A 25905-nucleotide genomic window follows, 5' to 3' on the forward strand; every position below is an offset into this window, starting at 1 on the left:
TGTTGCTACGTTGCCATCACGTGACTGACGAACACCGTTATTTCGATAAGCGCCTAAGCTGTCGCTTGATGTTTGAACGCAGTGAGACCTTTTACATCGATAGGGTTGCCAGCTTGGAGCTAATATATATGCCAACGTAGATTAATATTCAGATACGGCAACACTTGTTTGACGTTTAAAACTTTTCCGGCTGTATCCTTGTCATTTAATTTTTAGCCAGTTCAGTTTTTGTGCTTTTCTTTCAGTGTTCAGCAGCAGAAATTTGTTTTCATGCCAAAAATGGTGAATAACTCGGTTGTAAATGCGCCCTTCTACCAAGAGGTAAGTATTTCTATTGCCAATTACAATTGCCAATGGGCACTACAAATGCAATTTTTGCAGAAGCGCAAAATAGGTGGTCGCTCTGGTGGCACCGGCACTGACATGGCTGATTCAGATCAAAGCAGCGCCAATGCAGCCGAAAATAACGAGCATTTGCGTAAAATATTCGTTGGTGGTCTCTCGATAAATACCACGGCCGAAACGATGCGCCAATTCTTTAGCCAATTTGGGGTCGTATCTGACGCTGTGGTGATGCGTGATCCCATCTCGAATCGTTCGCGCGGCTTTGGTTTTGTTACCTATGTTGAACCAGGCGCTGTTGAAAATGTCCAGCGTGCGCGTCCCCATATTATTGACAGCAAGTAAGTCTCATACGAACCCAAAATAGATGAGGCATTCACTAATATTACACGCAGAACTGTTGACACCAAACGCGCATTTCCACGCCATGAATTCAACAAGGCAATTGGCCATCTCAGCAATATTAAGACAAACAAGATTTTCCTTGGCGGCCTTAAAGATTGTCACGATGAGAGCACATTGCGAGAATATTTCGCACAATTTGGTACCATCAGCAGCGTCAAGGTGCTACTGGACAAGGAGACCGGACGCAAACGTGGCTTTGGGTTCCTGGAGTTTGAGGACACAGCCAGCGCTGCGCGTGCTTTAGGTAGGTGGGCCTTAATACCTGAGCTTATAGTTATTTTTCTTTATACACCTGTCAATAGCTCAAAGCAAGCATTCGATAAAACTCATCACTGTTGAGGTGAAGAAATCCACCCAGATGTTGGATTGCAGCAAACGCATACGCCTACCTATTGGCGGTGCCGCATGCGCCGGTTATGCTCCGCCCCAGCCGACCATTATGGATAACTTAGTCTATAATCCGAACTATAATCCGTATCAGGCTCAAACGTCGTTACCACCATCGGCATTCTTTAATGGCTGGGCCTCATATGTGGCACCGACAATTCCAACAACAACCATGAGCTATCCACACCATCAGCCACAATTGCCTGGCTATCCGCAGGGCGGCTGGGCCTATGGCAATCCTTCGTACGTTGGCTCGGAGTGGACCAGGAACAGTTATAGTTCAATTGTATGGCAGCCGAAAGTTGGCCAAAAGCCTGTCTCTGCTCAGCCACTGCACACTGAGCGTCCCAAAAATGAATATAAGTCTGTGCAGGCTGAAGAAGCTACCAAGAAGCAGGCATCGGTGGCCATTGGCGATGCCAACATAGAGAATCACGCCACCGTCGATGTGGAAAAGAAGTGGCTCGCCAAGGAGTACAAGGTCTTTAAACCAACCGGCAGATACAACTTTGGGACTCCCCAGGCAAATCACATTAGTGCCTTGTCCAATGATATCTCAACACCTGCCTATGGTACGTGCCGCAACCAGTTGCATTTGTTTCAATTAATCGTCTTCATATATTTTTGTTGTTGTTTCAGGCATTTAAGAAGTCTGCTTATGAAGAGAATTCACAATTAATTTATAGTATTATATACATTTATGTATGCCCTGCACTGTACAACTCGTCTATTTGCTAAATGTATGTGAAATACATGCCATATTTTAACCAAACGATCAACACGAATTTCAGCAGCAAAAATCACAAAACAACTGAAACAAATAATAATAATAATAATAATGATTAGTAGGATTTTTGATACGTGCATGTTAAAGAATGTTTTCATTCTATATTAATGTCCGACTCATTAATAAAAACTTTTGCTCTTTTTGTAGACTTTTAAAACTCTTGGTTTTTCTTTTTCCTCACTTTATTTCAAACATAATTTAATTAGCATTTTAATTGTTACGATTTGTTTTATGTGTAATGTTTTATACCCGAATAGGTATAAAACGCACCACTGAATTGTATTTGTAGATTTTAATGAATTGTGATTGGTTTTGAAAATGGATTTTATGGTTTCTTTTAATTTATTAAAATTATGCAAACTCGATTGTTTGCTTTTGTGCGCATCAATTTCAGTTTAAATGCCAACTTTATTTGATTTTTCAATAAAATCAAATATAACTCAATGCAAAAATCTCAGATACTTTTGTTTAAAAATAAATTGGTTTTTTTTATTTGCTGCACAAGACAATTTTCTTTTTTCTTTTTTTGCTTGGTGTTTCATCTTGATTTTCGAGTACGATTTGTTAAATATTTGGAACTGCTGGGCAAGCTGACCAGAAAATATTGCTTTACTTGACATTGTTTTTGTAATTTATGCCTTATTTCGATGGCGTTTCCCTAGAACTGCATAACTTCTGGGCTTGTGTTCTTAATACAATAAAAAGATGAAACTTGAAAATCAGTTTTCAAAGACTTCTGGTAAGCGTACCCAAGTTTTGTTTTTTGTTTTACAACTATTTTAATTGTATACCTATAAATTAAATTATAATTATTCTTGTTTTTAATTTTATACAAACTGTATTTTCTTATAGTTTTGTTACTTAAAAATGAGCATGAACGATATTTGTTATTTATCGTTTTGTATTTAATTTAATGCGCTTGTATTTTTTTTTTTTTATTTTATTTTTCAAGCACTTTCAACACTGTTTTTGAGCTAAGATTTGAACACTAACATTTTGTTTAATTTAAAATGTTCTATGAATTGCTTTAGGCCCCGATAACAGTGCTAAAATTGCTTTCTGGTACAAACAATATGTGCTAAACATAATAAACAAAAATCAAAAATAATCTATGATTTAGTTATAGCGCAATTTTCAACGCCGCACAATTAAAAAAATGATATGTTTGAAGCTAAACAAAATTTAAATTTACTAATCGAGTTTTAAACAATGTACTAAAAATTTGCATATACAAATTAAGTTTAGAAATCAATATTTCTATGTGGTTTGAAAGTGTTTCTCAGTTTCTGCTGCTGTCTATCAAAATACCTATGCATGCTTTTATTTAGATATTTTTTTTTTTTTGTTGAAGGTCTAAAAGTTAACATTACATATTATAAGTTTTCAAATATATATATATATATCATCTCTTGTTACATATTTGCTTGCTTTACCTTGAGAAAATTTTTTAGTAGATTGCGTTCTTACATTTTTGCTTTTGTTTTTAGTTATTTTTTTTTTTTTAAATATGTACTAAATTTTAGTTCACAACTGCGTTGGAAACACCAAATCGTTTACGTTACTTGACTTAGTTTGGTTTACGAACTTGAATTCATTACAAAAAAAACGACGCTAACCGCCGATTATGCATGCACGCTGCGGCACCGCATTTCCCGATCAAATTTTTAACAATTTCCTTAACTTCCTTGTTCCACATTTCTAAAAGACTAGCTAGGTTTAAGTGCCGGCAAAATAAACTGTAGTGGCATTGTGTATAGGGACAAATGAAAGAGGGGGCCAGGCGTAAATAATGCGGCGACGCTAACGTTGCTGCGCTGCTTCTGACTGCTTTATATGAACCTACGATTGAGTGTTTGTTGTTGTTGTTGAGGTCTTCTGCTACATAATTCAGTTGAGTGTTTCCCTAAATCGCTTTTACATAATTTTGCTTGTTACTTTTTTGTTAATTTTTTTTTTTTTGTTTTTTTTTTTTTTTTTAGATTACGGGTTTAAGTCTTTATTTTGCTTTTTTTATTACATTTTTTAAAAAAAGTTTTTTCCTTTTTGTATTTTTGTTTTTTTAATTGTTTAGTTTTTGTTTAGCTAAGTTTTCATTTTCTTTAATTTTAATGATTCGCCTTTAATATAATTTAATTTATTAAGTGCTGAAGAGTAGATTTTGTAATAAAATTAAAACAAGCGAAAACATTAGCATTTGCATTTCTCTTCTTTTTTATAGCATTTCTCTTGTTAACTTATAGTTAAAATTTTGAAAATTATGAATTTAAACGACAGTTGAAAATTAAAGTTTACATTTACACTAAGATCTGTGACACTGTGTGAGTGTGTGAGTTAGTTGTTTATGTGAGTGCGTGTTTGTGTGTGTGAGTGCAGATGTTTGCATGTATTTGTGGTGGGCTGCATGTATTTGACTTATAATATATGCGTTTAGGCGTTGGCGCGCTTTTTTATTTTAACTTTTTTTTTTGGAGGGCGTGCTGCAGCTGTTGTGTTTTTTTTTTTTGTTTTTTGATGTTTATATTTAGATTTACAACGAAAATTTGCACAGAATTTTGCTTTTTGGCACGAGCTGGCTAATGAAAGAGAACAAAAAGTAAACAAACTGCACAAAGCGAGCTTAACTAAAGGGCGATCCAATAGTATAAATATGATGTTTGTTGCAGCACGATGCCTCCAGTTAATGGTTGCCATCGTTGTAGCTGTTTTCGCTCTAAGGAACGTTTAAACATGAAGACAATTAGATATATATTTTTTTTTATCTTTTGCGTTGAATGCTGTTGCTGCTGCTACTGCTGATTGTGTGGTGTATGTATGCGTGTGTGCTTAAATGTGTGTGTGTGTGTGTGTGTGTGTGTGTGTGACTGCATGACGTTGATGATGGTAATTGATTGTTTGCATTATGGAAGAAATCGATGCTGACGTTGGGTTGTTGCTGTTGTTATTTTTGCACTGGCGGCCATCCAATGAGTGGCCACCGGTTCTCATTACGCTCTGCATTTTAACGGCGTCCATAATTACCGCCACCGGTCTGTCCATTGCCAGGACCGCGCAGTGGTCCGTTGGATTGATTACCACCACCGCTGCTGCGATTGTCATTGCGCTGTCCAAAACTAGCGCCACCATTGCCGCCCATGCGCGGTCCGTTGTTGCCACCACCGGCTCGCATATTATTGCGACCCATATTATTCATATTGTTGCCACCAATGGGCTGACGAGGTGGCATATCATTGCGCATACGTGGTTTCTTCTCTTCAACGTTCAGTTTCTGGCCATCGGGCGAGTTCTCTGGGAAGTACAGGGGCTGCAAATGGAGTTATAGATTAGAATTATAAGCTAAATCTTATGTTACTCTCCTGTTACTACATACGCAATTGGCCAGGCACTTTTGTACCGCCTCAGGATCATCGTAGGTAATAAAGCCATAGTTTAGTGGACTGCGCATGCCCGGCAACACCTTGCTGCCGACTTTGGATAGTATACGCAAGTCAATAACATTGCCGAAACGCGAGAATAGTTGACGCAGCTCTTCTTCGGATGCATGGTGTGGTATATTGCCCAGAAACAGCTGCTGATTGTCGCCAAACTGTTGTGCATTGCTAGGACGACGCTGCTCAAACTCTGTATATATATAGCATAAATAAATAAATATATAAAATTCCACCGATTTATTCGCAATGTGACTTACCCTTGTTCCGAATCGAATTGTTGCGCTGTGGCAGTGGACCTCCATTATCTAAGCGAGAGTTGTTGTTGCTGTTGTTATTGTTATAGGAGGAGGAGGCGGTTGTAGAGTAGCTGGCCTGGCCGCCGCCAGTTGAAGAGGTATAAACATTGCTCTGGGTTTGTTGCTGCTGCTGCTGTTGCTGCAACTGTTGTTGTTGCTGCAGTGCCGCATTGACAAAGCCACTGGGCGACGATGATGTGGACTTGAACAGATTGGCATAGGTCTTGGGCTCGTTCTGCTGCTGCTTGGCTGCCTCGTATTTCTCCTGTTGCTGCTGCTCATGTATGGTCTTGAAGTCCTCCACTGGGGTTGTTGCCCTTTGCAAGTGGCTGACCTTCGCCTCGTTGTTAATCGGTTCCTCTGGCTCCAATGGCTGCTGCATGGCCTGCGGTGGTGGCTGCTGCTGCTGCTGTTGTTGTTGCTGATGCTGCTGGGGCAACAGCTGAGGCGGTGCCGACACAAGCGGTGAGTGCTGGAAGGCCGCAGCTGGCTGCACTGGCACTGGTTGCACAATGCCAACATTGGACGGCATCACGGGTCCACTCGGCTGCTGTTGAACCAAAGGCGATACATTAGCCTGCACCAAAGCCTGCGGCGGTCCCTGTTGCTGCTGTGGCAACTCTTCGTGTGGTACAACTCCGTTTTGGATTGGCGGCGGCGGGTTGGTGAACTGCGCAGGCAACGGCACCGCTGCAGCTTGTGGTGCTGCTGGCAATACCGCCACGGGTCGTCCAGTTGCGGCGCCAGCTGGCAGTGGATAAAACATTTGCTGCGGCGCTGCAGCAGTTCCGCCAGCGGCAGCAACTGGAACTACCGGCTGCGCCAGCACCACCTGAGTGGGCAACTGTTGTGGCGGCTGTGCGGCTTCGCCTACAACCTGGACGGCCTGGTCAACAACCTGGACCTGAACTTCATGCTCCTCATCGTTTTCGGAACGTGACTCGCCATCCTGCTCATCCTCGATGTACAGATCCTGATAGCGAAAGATATCGTTGTGCACATAGTACTTCTTGGGCGACTGGGCAGCTAGGACAAATGTCTGGGTGAAGCGGCGCATTGGCTGACCATCGTTGGACAGCTCACCAGTGACCTGAACGACAACTCCATTGCCGAGAGTGGCCTGGGCATCAACCTGACTGATCTTGGCATGACAATCGTTAAAATTCAATTGCTGTATGCGATTATGAATCTCGCGCTGACCCACAACCAATGTCGATTCGCCGTGTATGAACGACGAGTTGTTGTTGTAGAAGCGATGCAAATGATTGGGCGCCTTATTCAACAGCGTGTAATACTGACGCACGAACTCGCGTCCCACCGACTGCGGCGAAGGCTGTTGCGATTGAGTCGCATCCATGACCATTGCTAGAGTTCCAAGCGTTTGGCTAAGCGGCTAAGTTTAGTCCCAGTGAGAGTGAGATTGAGAATTTACTCTGTTCTTGCCGAGGTTTTTTTATTTAGTCTGTAAAACAATCTATATATATATGTATATATACATATACATATATATACATATATGCATTTATAAATTTATATATAAACAAGCTGGGAATTATTTATAATTTATAATTCAAAGTCTGCTCAGTTGCCGACTAAACACAAATAAAAAAAAATATACCAAAAAAAACATTCACTTAGTTTCTTTTCTTTTAATACATATTCTCTAGTGTTGATAAGAGCATATTTTTTTGGCTGCAATAACAGTAATTGTTGTAACCGAAGATCGGCAACACCGATTGATTTCGCATCAATGAACAGTTAACGCACAAACAAACAGGCACTCAAGGAACAAATGTAACAAAACACATTTAAGGAGCCAAATTTTACTGCAGCGCGGACAAAAAGATCCAATGCAGTTGCAATTTGACCCACTTTCATTCCAAGCACCAATGTACATGCACATGTACATATATACACACACTCATACACACACGCCTCGCCAAAAATGCATATAAAGGGAAATTTGGTGTAAACGCAAAACAAGACAAATTGCAGCTGTCATAGCCTCTGCCACTATTTTAGTTTCTATTGCTATTGCTACCTAACGGGCATTTGCCATTTTGTTATTGTCCATCAAAAGATCTAAGGACTACATTTTATTTAGTTGGAAAGTAAATGACCTCATACGTAGCAGCAGCAACAGCAACAACAACAACAGAGTCGCAGAAATGGGAACGTGAACTGCGTAAAGAAGTTTTAGGTTATGTTTGCGCTTCAAGGTTGCGTCGCAGCAGAGGCTAGGACATTTCAGGTGAACACATTAGTACACGTGCGCGTGCATGTTATTCTCAGGTATCATCTGTTTCATTGAACTCTACGAAAATACGAGAAAAAAAATCGCCTATAATGCCCGCTGCAGTTTCGCAACAAAGGCCAACAGCAAAAAAAAAATAAATAAAATAGGTCGAAAAACACTACATGGCGCTGAACTAAGTAATTCCGATGTATTTTGATTAAAACATATTCTTTTGAAATAGTACACACGTTCTCGCGAAATAAGAACATAAGATTTCTTACCAATAATTGACGAGCGGACGAAACGCGCACACATAGAAAAAACACCGCCAAATACGTGTTGGTGTGCTATATGCGTGAACCGCGTGTGTGAGTCGGAACAAAGAAAGCAATAAAAAAAAAAACGATATTTAAACAAACTTACAAAAACAAATGAGCACAGACACACTTTTAGGTTAGGAGTCGCCAAACACAAGCGATAAAATGCCGCTAAGGGGTAAATGAATAAACCGGCAGTAAAAAAACTGGAAAGGCTTTGTATTTGTAGCGCGACCGTTTTTTATTTGTCAATTGGCCAGTTTATTTGCCACCCCAACTAAAATTGGTATTCTTTGTTTTTCTTTGTGCTTTCCATGCGTAACTAGAAATGTGCGGCAGCATGTGGCGACCATCGCCGGCAGTTTGTACTCACCTTAACAGCAGTTGCCCGATGTCTGTTTGACTGTTTCTAATGCACAATAGTATTGCTTATGGTTTTGATGAGGCCTTTTTTTTTGTCGCTTGTAGTGGCTGTTCTACTCCGCCGCACAGGTTTTATATTTGTGTTGTTGGTCTAATTTGAAATTTGAGAAATGCTGAAATATATGTATCTAAGTTTTAAAAATCAGTTTAAACTGCAACTTAATATTTATGTGGATGAACACACACACACACACACGCACACACACTCACACGCGAAGCTTGTTGGTTTGGAGCAGCCGCTTTAGACTGCTTCTTCTTCCTTTGCCGTCGTCTGCTTTGTTGCAATTTTTGTAGTTTAAAAGTTACAAATTTGTCTATTTTTTTCGCACATTACTTGCTTCTTACTTTAGATGTTGGCGATCACAGTTAAATAATTAAGTTTGAATGCGTTGTTTTTGTTTAATTGATGTAAAAAAGAATCGCAAACGCAATGAAATTTAACAAGTGTTGAATTGAGAAGAGAACCGACGTTTATTCGTTTCCCTTTTTCAGTTTTATTCTCGGTGCATTTGCGTTTGTGTATGTGCGCTTTTATGATGGCGGCGGTGTCGTGTGTTCCAGTGTGACCGTAAACAGCAAACGTAACATAACCAAATACTGAAAAGATGCTAAAACTACCAAAAATAAAAATCAGTAACTTTAAAAAGCTTGATTATAAATTAGAGGCTTTTTATAAAGCACAAACTTTTAAACTAACCGATGGCTGGATTTAATATTTTCTATATGAGATATTCGGCTGCAAAAATTGCCTTTCTCTAAAAACCGGTGACACGGAACGTTACCAGACTGTCTACATTCTGTGACAAATATTCGACACTAAATTCATTTCAATAATATTAAAGTGTCACTATCATTTATTATTACTTAACATAATTATTTATTGTTTAAGGCAATTCGAATTGAAATATTAAAAACATCGCAAGGACAGTTCTCGTATCGAACTCCAATAAAATTTCAACTTAGTGGCAAGGCCGTTACCATATACACACGCTGTCTCTGGATTTGTCATTTTCCGGTCGTCAGCGTACGCGCGAGTTTTGGCGAGTGTGCTAAGAAAAAGATTGCTAAAATCGCTAAATAGTGCTATTTAATTAAGTTTTAATTGACAATAGAACCACATTCACACACCACCAATCAAAATGGCAGACAAACAAGTCGATAGCGAAATGAACGGCGAAGATTTCACCAAGGATGTTACCACCAATGATGTGGCGAGCTCTGAAAATGGTGATTCGACCGCCGCTGCCGGTGCTGCAAATGGCAGTTCTGAAAATGCAGCTGCTGCGGGTAACCAGCGTGATGACGACAGGTATTTTAAGTAAAATATATGACTTCAAATCCATTCAATAGCCAGACAGCCCGAAACGTATAGAAATCATGTGCCTAACTACAATTTTTTTTTTTATTACCACCTACTCTTTGTTACGTAAATGCAAAGCTAACGTCGTCGTCGAGTGTAAAAAATGGTGTTCGACGAAGCGGCGGCAGCGGCGGGAGTTAGCGCGCCGCTGACGCTGACCCCTTCAGTATTTGCGCGCGTGTCTGTGTGCGACTGTACTTCGCACAACAGTCTGAGCACAACTAAACATACATAATTATAATAATAGAAGCTGTCGGAAAATTTTTGATTGCGTCTTGTAGCAAGATATTAGTTGAACAGATATGAAAGTATTTTACTATACTGTCGCTTTTATTTTTGAACTATGCGTGTACACATTGCTGTGTGTGTACATACTTACAACAAACATATGTACATGCATTTATACGTATGTATGAATTTAATATATTAATATTTTTGAGCGTTTGCTATTGAAACAAAGCACGAAAATTCCAGTAGCAACAGAGGTAATTCAAGCACATTTCCCCCACTTGTGAGGTTATGTCCACCACACACATATTCATACATTTTTACCTAGGTGTATTTGTGTATATTCTTTTGTACATGTGTGTATGCATACACAGAAAAGCGCAAAGCGTGTGCTACTACCTCCTTCAAGCCCCCGTTTGCCGCACAGCACCATGCCTTTCACTTGTAAAAAGTTTTGTTTGTATTTGTACATTTTATTTTATTTATTTTTTTTTTTTTTGCATTTTTTGTGCAGCCATTCGTTGATATTTTTCGTTCGTTTTCGTGCTCTTCCAGTTTTGTACCCAAAATGGCGGTTTTTGTGCTTGCTTTGCAGTGCCGTCTCGGTGCGTGCGTATGTATGTAGTTTTTCTTCTTTCGTTTTCTCAACATTTATTCCGTTTTGCTTGCCGGCTTCGCGCTCTCTGTTGCTGAGGCCGTCGCCATGCCGGCAGTGTTGTCGAGGCAATTCAAAAACTACTACTACATTTTTGTTTGTTTGCCTAGATTAGATGAATTTATTTATGTTTCAGTTAAATTTAAAGAAATCGATAGTTCTTTAATTACTACCATGTTGCAGGTTGAATCAATTATCTTATTTGTTTTTAATTTAGGTCGAGTAATTGTATGTGTGTATATTAATTCTAAGCTAATTTTAAGTCGCAGTCAAAAAGTTCTACAGAAAAATTCAAAAACTAAAAAATGTTTATGGAAGCAGCGTAAAGCAAATGGAGCCAATTGTATCGTGTACGATAAAGAAAATAAAAATAAATCCAAAAAAAAAAAAAAAAAAAAAACAATTCATAGCTTATCCTGTTGTGTTTGAGCGAACTAACCTTGTTCCTCTCCGGCAGGTCTTGAGAGAAGTGAAAAGCCATGTTAAGCTATTCTCAAGCAGCCGTGGGCCAATGGAAATTACCCAAAGGATGCAGCGCAACGGATGCCGACAATGTTGATGATGGTATTTATCTAACCAAAATAAAATAAAAAAAAAAACAATACTATGTACACACAAAATTATCAACAAATTATCTCGAGTTCTCAATTGGATCCTATATAATATATTATATATATATAAAACGTATAACGCATTTATTGTTTACCAAAAATTGAAGAGAAAGAAAGACAGAGAGAAAGAGAGACTCGCATTTTTTGTTTGTTTTTGCCTACTTAAAGAAGCGCATCCGATGAACGTAACGTAACGATAACTATAACGATAACAATAAAGAAAACGACCCCACAAAAACCGAATTGCAACCGATAACGAGTTTAAAAACTTTTCATAAAATGCCAACACGCGGGTCTAACCGTCTAACTTTTCCACACTCTAAATTCCACCGCCGTGATGTTCCAAAATTGCATTATCCCCTCGCAGTGACATATTCAATCTTTATGAGTAACGTATTCCAAGAATATTTTAAGTATATCAATTTACAAAGTTTTTATAAATTTAGTCCAAATAAAGCAATTAAATGATCTAAAAGCAGCATTAAAAAATCCTTGCATTTTTCTAACATTTAGCAATAATTTTTTTAAAAATGTATTTAAAAAAAAAAAAAAAAACAAAAAAACCGATATTTTTATACTTAAATGAAAAGTTCATTTTTTGCATATATTTATATACGTATTTTTCTCTCGTTTGTGACTCTACTCCCTCGCCGTATCTTTCGCTCAGTTTTTCGACGCACATTTCGAATCTTGATTGAAAGTTTATTAATTAAAGTACAGTAATTATAAGCTCTATATTCACTTTGAATTTGGTGAGTTTATTTTGTTTTTCGTTTTGTATTCTTGCTCCGTCCATAAATCTATTTGCAGCAATAACAAAAGTAATTTTAAGACAAATTGTAAAGTAACGTTTTTGTAAGCGCCAAATGTGTGGACATAAAACAAATCCTAAATATTTACAAATACAAATTTGCCACACGCATAAGATAAAAAATAAACAAAAAACAAAACGTTTTTGTCGTGCCATTTTTTCCAACTTTATGAAACCAGAGTTTGCTTTGTAGCATTTGTAATATCATTTATAACACTTTATATATTTAATAATTAAAACTAATCAATAATTTTCTGTAACCTTTGACAGGAAACTATTTGTTGGCGGCCTCAGTTGGGAAACGACTGAGAGTAAGTAGCTCGCATTTAATTTAACGATTTTATCAATATTTAATACAATTCACTTTTCCAATTTGCAGAGGAACTGCGCGATCATTTTGGCAAGTTCGGTGAGATCGAGAGCATTAATGTAAAAACAGATCCTCAAACGGGCAGATCGCGTGGCTTTGCCTTCATTGTGTTCACCAACACAGAGGCAATTGAGCAAGTGAGTGCCGCTGAGGAGCACATCATCAACAGCAAGAAGGTTGATCCCAAAAAGGCAAAGGCGCGCCATGGCAAGATATTTGTGGGTGGCCTGACTACAGAGATAAGCGATGAGGAAATCAAAACCTACTTCAGTCAATTTGGCAATGTATGTGGTATAAATCACGACAAGAGAACTGTGCCCATTATGTCTTTTCCTTTTTTTTTTTCTGTGCAGATTGTTGAGGTGGAGATGCCATTTGACAAGCAAAAGTCACACCGCAAGGGCTTCTGTTTTATTACCTTCGATTCAGAGCAGGTGGTTACCGATTTGCTGAAAACGCCCAAACAGAAAATCTCTGGCAAGGAAGTTGATGTTAAGCGCGCAACGCCAAAACCGGAGAATCAAATGATGGCCATGCGTGGCGGTGCGCGAGGTGGCATGCGAGGTGGACGCGGTGGATACGGACGTGGTGGTCAGTTATTCCGTAAAGTTATTAATTTTGATACCAATTAATATTTGTCCTTCTCATCAAATATAGGTTATTCCCATCAATGGGATGGCCAGGGTTCGTATTCGGGCTATGGCGGCTATGGTGGTTATGGTTCCGGTGGCTTTGCCGATTACTATGCCGGTGGCTACTATAATGGATATGACTATGGTTATGGTAAATACAACAAACAACAAAATAATGCTCATAACAATTATTATAATAACACAACGTCAAGTAATTATCATCAAAACAAGAACAATAGCAACAACTATCAGCAGTTCTAATCTAGCTAAATACAGGCAACAAAAGCAAACAAACAACCACAACAACAATAAACAAAAATGCCATTATACAACATTTTGAAACAAATTTCCCTTTACTACCATACATATTAATATAATATTGTTGTTTGCCGTTAGCAAAAGAGACAAGCCGGAGAGAAAACAAAAAAACAAAAACAAAAACAAACGTTTTGCTGCATTTCTAAATAAGAACTAGAAACCCAAGAACATCAACAACAAAACAACACCGTTAAAAACAAGAAAACTTTTTAATTAAAACAAACAAAAAAAATAATAAAAAATATATACATATTTTTAATGCTTACTTATGAATTTTAAAGTCATTTTTAAAATTGCAAATATATGTTGATAAACATAATTTTATATCCAATCAAAACAATAATTTTATATATGAGTTCATATTACAAATAATTTTAAAATCTTTAAAAATGCATATTTAACTTTTTAAAATTTAAAACGTAATTTTAAAACGAGAATTCATTTGAAAAGTTATACATTTTTCAACAAATTTAAAATCAAATTTGATTTACTAGTGGTCTAGAATTTAAATATTACATAAAACTGACGAAGTATGTGTATCAATAATTGTGTTGTTTTTAAGGAGCAAAAGCGAAAGTTAGAGAGACAGATCGTGTGAGAGAGTAAAGAGAGTTAGAGAGATAGAGAAAAAAGGAAATGAAACAATGTAGATGGAAAGGTTTGTTATCAACCTACACTAACTATACTTGTTGTATACCAGACCAGACCAACAGGAGCAACAATAAAAAATAAATAAAAAAAAAAAAAATGAAAAAAAAAAAAATAAGATGAATAACGTGTGCGGCCGCCAGAGGTCGCTTTCAACAGACTTTCCAAAGATGACAAATACCTCAAACGCGAAGGCAGCAGCAACAATTAGAAAGAAAAACAACAACGACAACAGCAATCAGACAAAACCTTTAACAAAACAACAAACAACAAACAACAAACAAAAACACATAAAAAAGATCATGTGCCAATTATGTGAAACAGTGTGAATCGCCAGCGTTTTGGCCTTTTGCATAATTGCAACTTGTGCCTTTTATTATTGTTAACTAACTGTTATTGTTTGAAACCAACTGAAACCAAAAGCTGTTTGACACACTCATAGGTATCACGCACATATACGCCACACAAACACCCACCCACCCACATACCCACATACACACACACGCATACACACACACATTCAATCATAGATGTAAATCTGATGATCACATAACTACATTCTCCCCGTTATCTTTATAATAGTTATTTAAATAGTTTTTCCTTTGTGTTTTGTTGAACAAAACGTTAAACAAACTAAAACCATCAATCAAACAAACAAAAACACAAACACACATAACAAACAAACGAAACGCGTAATCAAAGCTTTGATTCAACTTCTATTTAAAAAAAAGAGTATATATATATATATACCTATATATAGCATATAAATATATTTTTAGATGTATATTATTATTATTTCGGCAACGGGATAATATCTACGTTTTTGCAATGCATATGTTTTCGTATGCACGTCAATACACTATATATATATATATATTTATATCAGATGTATATAAAGAAAATATACAAATGTTGTATGTAATTTATGCATAAAAATAACATTTTTACAAATGGGATACTATTTTTGATAGTATTATTTTAAGGCAAATCTTTGTAAAAATAACTACAACTGCAACATAAACATCAACAACAACAACAACAACAAAACGCAAAAGCAACGAAACGACAACCACTTTAAGGCCGGGCTTGTAACTAAAAGTTCAGCGCAGAAGTGGGCGTGGCCAGGCTTAAGCTGTTGATTAAATCAATCCGTTAAACTTAGTCCAACGCCCACAATTTGCATTTACTGCCATTTTCTGGCCCCTTAATGTGGCGGCCATTCATTCTTTTATTTGCATTTCTGTTTTGCTTTCTTGACCAAATATGCATTTTGCTGACAAAAAAGAACGAGTCCAAGAATAAGAGAGGAAATTACAATTTCGCAAAAGTAAACTTACAACTTATAAATCAACACATACAATTTATGCACTTGATTATAAATGAAACGCACGCGCAATGCGGCATTTTGCACGTTCGTACGTTGACAACAAAGAACAACAACAACAATAATAACAGCAACAACTCGAGTGACAACAACAACAATTACAAACAAACTTAACGATAACGACAAAAACAACAACAACACTAATTACATCAAGTAAAAGAAAAAAAATACAAAAAGAGTAAAAACACACTTCGTCAATTTTAGTAATTTTAATTAATAAATTTATATAAATAATATTTCCTATTGTTCTTTTTTTTTAAAGTATTAAGTACAATAAACTCACATTAATACATGCATATATTGCTTTAAATAAGCACACATACATACACATAAATATTTACATATATCTCTTATGTTAAAATTTTGAATGCCCAAATCAACTTTAACATTTTTGTCAATATAAACCAACAATTTGACGTATCGCAATCAAATGTATACATATTTATACATAAATTTTATATAGAAAAAAAAAACCATAAAAAACAAAAAATAAGATATGCATTAACTTGAGTAAATTATTTAAAATTTGCATGTTTCTCAATGTTTTTAGCTAGTTGTCTATATACAAAAAAAAAAAAAAAAAACATTTAAAAATTAAACAAAAAAAATAATATATATATATTACCACAATTGTCTTACAAATTTATATTTATGCTATATTTTATATACAATTTATGCTGATTCATAACGACAACAATGTTTTAATGTGCAAACAACTTTTTTTTTTACACAAACAAAATACTTTTTGTATATTTTATAGCAATAATTTTGTGCCCAATTTATATTAAAACTATAACCTCAATATATTCATAATTTTCTTTTTATAATTTCTGAACTTTATAAACCAACTAACCAACTATCACCAACACCAACAACACAACATGTCAATGGGAGCCATAACAGAGTGCGAGCGCTGTTAACAATACATAACACTGTTATAGCCACATAAGTTAACAGTACGCATGCTGTTAAAGCAAAGTTAACATAGCAGTTGGCAATGTTATGGGCCCCAGAGACAGTTTTTAAAGTTTACCGTTTACAATATGTACTATTTTTATTAACTCCTAAATATTGTTACATTTTTATTATGATTTTTGAAAATACGTGTTATATTTACATTTATGGATATATATATACTTATTGTAATGCCGAATTTTCCGATGTTTCGCCTCACAAAAAAAAGAGAAAAATGAAAAAAAAAAAAAAACTAAATGAGAGTAAAATTCAAAACATAACCACCCAAGCAAATATCCAAAATGATCGCAAGTCAACCGCGCAATTTGTCTTGACCAATTCTAATTCGTAACGATTGCCGGTCGGTTACGGGTGTCTGATGTTGTCTGTGCGACGCAAATATCTAGCAATTCCACAACACAGACATAGATATCCAACAACCCAAGTACCAGCAACGACTACACAAATCAACAATAATTTCATTTCGCTTTAATGTAACGTATTTTTCTTTTTTTTTACTCCTTTTTATTAAATTTAAAGGTTATATATTAAAAAGTAATTTAGCGTAATTAATATCTGTTTTTAGTCAAATGAATTGAAAAATCTAAAAAAAAAAGTACACTTAAAGTAATTTTAACGATACTTGAAAAAAAGTTTTCTGAAGCAAATCTTTTAAGATATAAACAGTTTTCTTGTTTTTAACAACAAAATACAACAACACATGAGTAAATTATAATAATACCGATATTAACTCGTATAAAGTCAAATTTGCTGACAATTTGCATTTGTTTTTGTTTTTTTCGCAAGACGTTTTTGATAATACTAAAATTTTGCGACAAGCCGCCCCTCACCCAACACGAACTTCCCCCGAATCCGACTCCCATATCCCCTTGAAAAGAGAAAATACTATAAAATATAAAAAAATATAAATTTGATTACTTTTTGCTGAGGTGAGACATTCAAACACACACACACAAGAGCAGCAGATTTCTTCATTTTTTGGCCATTAAGATGAAACAAAATTGTTTTTTGAAAGAAAAAATATACATAAAAACGAAAAATTAACTTAAAATTGAAATGCTGAATTTGTTGTGTGGAAAATGAGGTAAAAATTAGAACATAAAATGCATAAAGAGTGCGTCAAACTGAGAAACTAAATGAGATATGAATTGCAATACATTGTGAAACATGTTTATAAGTCGAGAGTGAACAACTAACTAACAAATATCCAGAGACAACAGCAATTTAAGAGATACAACAACATCTGAAATTACCAGACCAAAAAGCAAAAAAAAAAAAACAAAAACAACAAACCGAATCGCGCATGTATGTGTGAGCGCCGTTTTGCGCCTGTTTTTTTTCTCCACTCGAGAGAAAGTTTAGAAGAAGATAAACGACAATGAGACAGAAATGTGTTTTTAATTTTTATTGTGTAACAACAGACAAAATGAACAATTTTGTAATGCCTGTGCAAAAGTAAGCAACAACAACTGACAACAACAAGAACAACATCAGCAGCATCAACAACAACAACAACAGCAGCAGCAGCAGCAAGCAGCAGCAAGCAGCAAGCAGCAGCAGCAAGAACAACAAACAAGTTTAGATCATTTTGTACATTGATCTACAGTAGCAATCATTTAACAGCCAATCAATCTTATAATCAAAATTCGCAAATCTAGAAATGAGCAAATAAAAGAAAAAACCTATAAAAAAAAAACCGAATAAAATTGTGTGTTTTCAGTGGAGTTCCTTTTCCAGCTCTCTGGTGTGCATTTGAATTGTCTCCCCTCGGCGCGGCGTCGCCGCCTTTTCCCTTTCTCGTCCCAAAAACCAATCAATATATATATAAAAAAGAAAAAAGAAAAATTTTGACCAAAACCAAGCTAAAAAGACATTAATAGTTATTTACATACATAATTATACAATTAAATTTCCTAATCTAAGCCTAGTTTGTGCTCATGATCTACAACAAATTTTTGTGTTTAAACCTTTAAAAAAAAAAACAAACAAACAAAAAAAAAAAACTGACTCTAAACAAAGACTATGGTTATGGCGGCGGCTTTGATGGTGGCTTTGGCGGTAATGGCTACGGCAGCGGCGGCGGCGCTGGCGGGCGCGGTGCCGGAGGTCCGCGCGGCGGTCCCAAAGGTATACACAACACATGGCCGTTAAAAGAATTAAAAAAAAAAATAGCCTACAAGTTAATTCTTTTTCTCCCAAAACCATTTTTACTTCTATTTACTATCCAATCTCTGTAACTATTTTAACTGAGCATTTGATTTTGTAATTTAACTAATCTTTTCTTGTCTTTTATTTTGAGCATCCTCCATATTAGGAGCCCAAATTATGTTACTGAACATTTTTTATCCTTAGATTTGGTCAAAATTTTCATCAGTCGCTTGAATCGTTTGGCGTTGTAGTAAATCCTTAAAAAAAAAAAAAACCAAAAACAATAAAAAATGAGATAAATTTCCCAGCAGCTGTGCATGCTTTTACATACATTCCATTTGCTAATTGAAGTCCTAATCTCTCATGTTCATCTCTTAAAACAGGCGGCGGCGGCGGCGGATTTAATGGTGGCAAACAACGCGGCACTGGACGCCAGCCACGACACCAGCCCTACTAGGCGGGGGCCGTTTTGGAGTCCGAACACATCTACTTATAACTGCAAACTATTTGAATTTAACTTAGTTTAGTTTGTTATGGTAAGAATGTAAAACATGCAGTTAGCACGATTGCCCTTCGATTTGTGGTGATTGGCAGTCGTGTTAAGGTTTATTTTTTTGTCAAACTCAATGTAATTGTATTTCATTTGAACAGCATACTACAAATCCACACAGACACAGACACCTACATCCACTCACACACACAGACACACACAACAACGCCTATAAAGCGACTGCAGGGCAGACCTCATATTCTCATGGCAAGTCTAGCGGCGCAGATATACAACCACAATACACACTTGTTGTGTGGCACCATTCCAACAACAACAACAAAAACAACAACCAACACCACAGCGGAAGCGGCAACTACAACCTGGCCAAGAAACAACGCATCTTTTATATATATATAAATATATATACACTAACACACACAAAGAGAGAGAGAGAGAGAGAGAGAGGGAAAGAAATATATACAGGATAGAGAGTTAGGCTTGGAGAAATGTAATTTTTTTTAGCAAGTGGCTAATTTTTCATAGCCACACGCTCGTTAAGCCAGCATTGCCCACCAACAGAAACCCCACACAGTACCACAATATTATGCTACACTCACTTTGTGTGTGCGCGCATGTGTGTGTGTGTGTGTGTATGTGTGGGGCTAAACTAATTTGTTTTTTTTTCTAATGTAGTCTCATACATTATGCGAGGTAATTGTTTAACTTGTAAGCAGGGTCAGGCATACAGGAGATATACCCACACACAACATACACACACACAACATACACACACACACACTCACACACGCATGAATACAAACATTAAGAGACACACACACACACTCACACATACACATACGAAATACAGATAAAACGGCAACACAGTTTAATAGTAACAGTAAATACATTATATAAAATACAATAGTCGTTAAGTATTTGTTTAAACTTAATTAATTAATAACTGTAATATGTAATGCATAATTATCATAATGCAACGCTAGGCAGCTGGCGCTCCTGCGGTGCGGGCGGGCTATCTTTTTTAAAGCGGATGCACCATAATGGCAAACGTTTCGCATTGTCCAAGTCCGCTTGAAACTACAACAAACAACAAATCCACCAAATTACAAATAACAAATGATTTTTCCGATATAACTGGTAAACGTTTTTCGTGTATGTATTTGCGCTCATTAATAGTCATACATACATATATATATATATATAAATATATATATCTTTATATGAAACAAACAAAATATATATATATGTATACATATTTAAAAAAAAATAAGAGAATTTTATATTTTAATAAAAATCTAATGCAGCATGACAAGAATAAAGTAAAGAACTCTAAAAAAAACTTGCATCAAGCTCTATAATAATAATATGAAAATCCAAACTGAACTACCCAATGTATAGTTTTCAACGAGACTATTGCAAGAATATTTGTTAAAAGTAAATAGGCATATATATATATATATATATATATATATACATATATATAAAATATTATCTACATAAAACTATATACATATAACTATAGCTATTTAAAACAAGAAAATTTATTGAACAAATGTTACGCTAAAGATACGTCCGACTTTTAAAAGAGAATATAGAGAAGAGTGGGACACAATTGATATAGTCGTGGGCAAATGTTTTTCACGCAACGAATGTGTTTAGTTAGCCGCATAATTTGCAGGCAAAAGTTTATTAACTAGCGCAGTAGAATTTCAGATTTGCATTCTATTTCAAATATTTGTACATGTGCTGCTCTATTAAGCAGCAGCTCCTCCAGTCAGCCGTAAGCCTCAAGTTATAAAGCGAACAAAGCATATGTTTCCATTTCACACATAATTATAGATATAGTACATTCTTTAATTGAATATATATGATGTTCACTTTTCATTTAAATGAACCGGAAAATTCAAGCAGAAAGTTTCAATTAAAACATTTAAAAAAAAAAGACACATAAAATGAAGCATTTTCATTTATACAAACGCACATGGGAAATTTTTAATGTCGAAAGTAAGCTACACGTATATGCGAAATTTGTATGTACTATACAGTATACATTTGGGATTGTTCTAATAGTTACGTTTCATCTGCCCAGTGGAGAAGAGCACGTCCAATATATTGAGGAACTCGCGATAGTTAACCTCCAAACAGAGTCCACGCTTGACGCCAAAACATTTTACAATGGCCTCGAACTCGCGACTGCTCAGCATATTATGCATTTCGCGCAGGGTGATGGCGCGCAGGAATTGATTCTGGGTAACCGAACCGCAATGCTGTCGATCAAAGTCCTTGAACACCTGGCTGAGATTGGAGATCTCGTCCGGGCGGCGGGCAAGCTTCATCAGTGCCTGCGAGCAGAGGGTGCGCTCATCAAAGTTAAGGAAGCAATCGACACAGTCCAAATTCGGTAGATGCAGCAGTGGCACAGCCGTGACCACATTGTCACCCATATTTGTATCGAACTGCATAAAGATCTCATCGAGTGCCTTGCAAAAGTCGCGATAAAGAACGCAAGCACTGCGACTGGGCGATCGAAAGCTGATCGAAATGAAATGAATTAGGGCTGGTCAACTCGGCGGCATGGAGATGACTTACACATTGCACAAAATGGTCGCATCCTCATCACTGAGAATAACCATGGCATTGTCCAGGGCGCGCTTAAAGTCGCTCTCCAATATCTGACCCTCGCGATGACGATCGTAGTCCGCCAGAAAGTCAATGACAGAGACACCCTTGGTAATTGCCTGTCGCTTGGCACTGGTCAGAATGCGCGTGATGACCTCCTCGGTGGCCTGCTCTGTTGCCCCATTGTCGCGCGGGAAGGGCGGACATTCCTGTAGATCCTGTTTGCCTATCATGCTGGGCATGGCATACTCTACCGGATCGACATCATCCAAGAATTTCGTATAGTAAAAGCCAAGCTCATTGCCATAGCGATGCAGCACAGCATCGAGCTCAGGATTCGACAGCAGTATACCATTAATGCGAAAGATTTGATTCGCCTGGTGACAGTTTACATGTCCACTGTGCAGTCTGCCAGAGAAAGAGAGAGAGAGAGAGAGAGGAAGCCGTCGATAGAAGTTAGTTACATTATTAAGATTGCTCCGGTACCCACTTGTCATAGTTGCGGAAGAACGGATGCAGGTAGAGGCGACGATTGCGTATGCGTAGACGTATTTTAGCCATGGCTTCCTCGCACAGCTCGCGCACATCCACCGGTGCCGCCTGCCAGTCCAACGTGCCCGGCCGGGGCAGCTCCTTAATGTGCACCAGAGGTGACTCAACCACGCATTGCGGCATTTTGTCCAGATTTTTAATGGTGAAAACTAAGCAAAGAATATACTTATCTTAGAGATTGCCAAGGGCATATATGTCAGCATTTCCCTACCCGTGTCGATTTCATCCACAAAATTGCGCCAACGCACGCGATTTGTGTCCATTGGGTCCAAATAGCGATTCGCCAATAAATCCAATTCGCGTCTCGACAGATATTTGCCCACGCCCATGTTAGATAGGCCGCGTTCAAACTGATTCTTTGTTATGCTGCCTACCTGCAGCGAATCGAATTTTTCTAGAAACTCACAGGTGCGCACCCGATTCTTATAGATATAGTTCTGAATGCAAAACACAATATCGCATTCTCCGCGATTCTTTTTCGGATGATTGCAAGCATCCGGAAATATGGGCTGTACTATTTGACAGCCATTTATCGGTGGCAGCTGAGAGAGCTCCAGATCTACCAGGCGGCCCGGAAAGTTGTGAATGAGATCCTAAGAAAAAACAAGAAGTTAAGGTTATATTCGGCACGCCGAAGATTTAATACCCTCACGGACTTGCAGTTGTGAAGCTCGTCAATGCTGACTTTGATTCAAATATTTTGGAAAACAGAAGACCCGAAATATACAAGAACCTACTTTTCGATTGGTTAGTTCCTATGATATAGTGCTTCGATTTTGGTTAAGACCTTTTGCATATGTAGGAAGCATAGTAAAACTAATAAATGCCGATTGATCAAAATATCTGGCTTAAAGAGAGAAGAGTTCGCATATAATCAGACAGACGGAGAGACGGATATGGCCATATCAACTCGGCTAATTATACAGATCTAGAACATACACTTTATGGCGTCGGAGTTGTCTGCTTCCATGCATTACACATTGTACGACGAAATGGTAATATCATCTACAAGGGTATAAAATATAGAAATTAATTCGCGCTTACTCCCGAGTTATCCAATAGGTTGTGTTGCCGCAAATAGTCGATGATATTGTCAATGTGCTTGAGAAAGGCCACATAGTTAACCAAATAGCCGTCCTTCATGTAGCGTTTGAGCAATAGCAGAAAATCTGATTCCGATAAGGGTATCTTCATAAAATGCAGCACGCGTGAGAAGTGCGATACGGTGACAACGCCCACATTTTGCGATATCTATAAATAAGTTTTTGTAAAATGATTTTTAGCTCCAGACTTTGGTCTTAACTTTAAGTTTCGGTCTAGGCTGAAACTTGTTGCGAATTTTAACGCGTTAAGCATAGAAAAGTATGTTAATCCATTGTCAAGTTTATGTGTAAGTGTATTAGTATGCGCTAAAGCTTAATTAAAGCCCAGTATTAAATTGATAATCTTCGATAATAACTCACCAGCTCATAGTCTTGAAAGTAGGGCATCAGTGGCAAGTGTGTTTCTTTGGCTATTTTGAAAAGAATCAAGCATAGTTTTCGACGGTCTTCCGGTTGTGGTATAAGATTCAAGTGGTAGGGATCATTCCACTCCAGACCACTAGCCAGCTCCTTATCGGCGCTCTTATGAAGATCTATGGGGATGCGTGAGTCTTGTGTAGCCGTTTCTAATGTAACCCAATATTAACTCACTCTCGTTGCAGACCACCTTGCAGAACTGGCGATAGGCGACGCGTCCATCGCGTATCTGAAAATAATCGCTGACATCCCTCAGCTCAAACTCAGACAGGCCGACCATCTTGCGATACTTGCCCAGCACCGATGTGAATATAGACTCTGGTTGGTGTCATAAAACGGACATAAAAAATGCGGTGACTGCATTGAAATGTGACCGAGGACAGGCGCTCACCCGAAACGTAGCCGGTGCAGTCGGGATCATGTTGCTTTAAATCAGCACAGATGTCAAAGTTATAACGAAAAATTGCGCCTTGGATTTTACGACAGGCGCGCCAAATTTGATTCAGCTCCATCTCCTCCTGCATTGTTTTGCGGGAACGTGATGAGGGGGGTGGGCGAGGTCCAGAGATATTAGTTGACCATTTTTAATGGCGCCTCCATATGGCGGCATCCATATGCTTACCCGCTCATCGCCCTCCTTAATCTTGGTCGTATGCATGCTGATGTGCAATTTTTATTAACTCGTTTTATTTATTTATTTTTTTTTTTGACTATTTTTTAATGTTGTTTGATACAAATTGTAAATAAAAATATCTGCCGTGTGTTAAACGAGGGCACAGTAAAATCGAAGCATTGCTTTAAATCGGAAACATTACAAACTGACATTGTGTGCTGTGCTTTGAGTGTGTTTGCTTTTGTTACACTGAGACAGGCTACACGAACACACACAGGCACACACACACACACACTGATATGTTCACGAAGCGCTCCCCAACGGTCCAGCACTAATCACTTCCTTCTCATCGTCCTGCCATGATGTGCAGCACCGTCATGCAATCACGCGCTCATTCAGCGCACAGTTTGTCGTTATGCCAGCAGCACTTTTATTCAATTTTCTATAAGCGACGCAGCAAAAACTGGAAAAATAAAAAATGAGCAAATGAAAGAGTTTCGATTGAAAAAAAAAAAAAATAAAAAAATGGCACAAATAAAAAACATATCCTGGCATCATGAAATGCAATTTCAGTTTATTGGAAAATCACTCGCCAACTAACCAAAGAAACGGCTTCAAGAGCAGGAGTCAAGCTGCTGGACACACACACCGTGTGTCCCTGATTGGCAATGACAGCTGCGCCAATCACCTGCATAGTTCAGTTCGGATAACTAATATTTATTTAGGCTATGCCTTTTTTTTCTATAAATATATATATATATTTTTACTGAGCACTCTATTGTTTATTGAGCGGAAAGAGTGGTGTGGCTTCGAGTGGCACAGTTGCTGCAAATGTGGCAAGTAGTTGGTGTAGTCAGATTCTTTATTGATGACATTGACTTGCCAGACCGAGCTACCTGATATAGCCCACATGCTTGGCGGGCACTTAAGTACACATACACATATATGTATCCTTGATAATGTTCATTGATGCGTGCCAAATTGCACTTCAAAATCGTAATGTCCGACCGCTTAGTGAGGTCATAAAAATGAATTGCAATCATTATCGTTGCTTAGATGAGCTTTCCATCCGGCCAAGCGCTTCGAACCTGCATTTACCTTTGCTGCATGCCACACAGCAAGTTTTATTGCACATTTTTGATTTACACAGCGAGCTATTTGCTTTGGATCTGGCCGCTGTTGGCATTGGGGGCTTTGACGCTGGCTGCCAAGGCTGATGGGCTCTATGGTAAATGCTATATGCAACTAATTTAAAATTATAGTTTTGAGTTCCTCAATTGCACGGAGTATGAAGAGATGAATGTTGGCCCACCTGCGCTTATCGTGCTCAAA

At 37.4% G+C, this 25905-nt stretch overlaps 4 protein-coding genes across 9 annotated transcripts; 2 read left to right on the forward strand and 2 right to left on the reverse strand.

The window, feature by feature from the left end:
* Positions 1 to 170: 170 nt before the first annotated feature.
* On the forward strand, positions 171 to 2078 carry Rbp4 (RNA-binding protein 4). Its single transcript, XM_032433962.2, has 5 exons — positions 171 to 321; positions 382 to 683; positions 738 to 991; positions 1050 to 1706; positions 1774 to 2078. The coding sequence occupies exons 1-5, from the start codon at positions 271 to 273 to the stop codon at positions 1779 to 1781; spliced, it is 1272 nt and encodes a 423-aa protein (XP_032289853.1). The 5' UTR covers positions 171 to 270; the 3' UTR covers positions 1782 to 2078.
* A 1267-nt stretch (positions 2079 to 3345) lies between these two features.
* On the reverse strand, positions 3346 to 9166 carry rin (ras GTPase-activating protein-binding protein 2). 3 transcript variants are annotated; one of them, XM_002053820.4, is made up of 5 exons: positions 8967 to 9166; positions 8572 to 8734; positions 5607 to 7119; positions 5289 to 5539; positions 3346 to 5222 (listed from the first exon to the last, which is right to left on the reverse strand). In XM_002053820.4, exons 3-5 carry the CDS (start codon positions 7006 to 7008, stop codon positions 4920 to 4922), a joined length of 1956 nt encoding a protein of 651 aa, XP_002053856.1. In that variant the 5' UTR covers positions 7009 to 7119; positions 8572 to 8734; positions 8967 to 9166; the 3' UTR covers positions 3346 to 4919. The 3 variants fall into 3 exon arrangements, with proteins under 3 accessions (XP_002053856.1, XP_015027548.1, XP_015027547.1); XM_015172062.3 differs by having other exon boundaries at positions 8832 to 9166; XM_015172061.3 differs by having other exon boundaries at positions 8572 to 8749; positions 8832 to 9166.
* A 444-nt stretch (positions 9167 to 9610) lies between these two features.
* Positions 9611 to 21222, forward strand: sqd (RNA-binding protein squid). Of its 4 annotated transcripts, none has more exons than XM_070206876.1 (8): positions 9611 to 9930; positions 12557 to 12597; positions 12666 to 12940; positions 13010 to 13247; positions 13314 to 13439; positions 18633 to 18740; positions 19145 to 19297; positions 19413 to 21222. In XM_070206876.1, the coding sequence occupies exons 1-7, from the start codon at positions 9761 to 9763 to the stop codon at positions 19216 to 19218; spliced, it is 1032 nt and encodes a 343-aa protein (XP_070062977.1). In that variant the 5' UTR covers positions 9611 to 9760; the 3' UTR covers positions 19219 to 19297; positions 19413 to 21222. The 4 variants fall into 4 exon arrangements, with proteins under 4 accessions (XP_070062977.1, XP_070062978.1, XP_070062979.1 ...); XM_070206877.1 differs by having other exon boundaries at positions 9612 to 9930; positions 18687 to 18740; XM_070206878.1 differs by having other exon boundaries at positions 9613 to 9930; positions 18633 to 18644.
* Positions 21223 to 21229: 7 nt separating this feature from the next.
* On the reverse strand, positions 21230 to 24739 carry LOC6630582 (uncharacterized). Its single transcript, XM_002053818.4, has 9 exons — positions 24583 to 24739; positions 24352 to 24478; positions 24135 to 24278; positions 23904 to 24076; positions 23485 to 23691; positions 22652 to 23033; positions 22379 to 22589; positions 21859 to 22296; positions 21230 to 21801 (listed from the first exon to the last, which is right to left on the reverse strand). Exons 1-9 carry the CDS (start codon positions 24616 to 24618, stop codon positions 21333 to 21335), a joined length of 2187 nt encoding a protein of 728 aa, XP_002053854.1. The 5' UTR covers positions 24619 to 24739; the 3' UTR covers positions 21230 to 21332.
* Between the last annotated feature and the right edge of the window lie 1166 nt (positions 24740 to 25905).

The sequence above is a fragment of the Drosophila virilis genome, chromosome 2 (assembly GCF_030788295.1).
Source record: "Drosophila virilis strain 15010-1051.87 chromosome 2, Dvir_AGI_RSII-ME, whole genome shotgun sequence".
NCBI classification, from domain to species: domain Eukaryota; kingdom Metazoa; phylum Arthropoda; class Insecta; order Diptera; family Drosophilidae; genus Drosophila; species Drosophila virilis.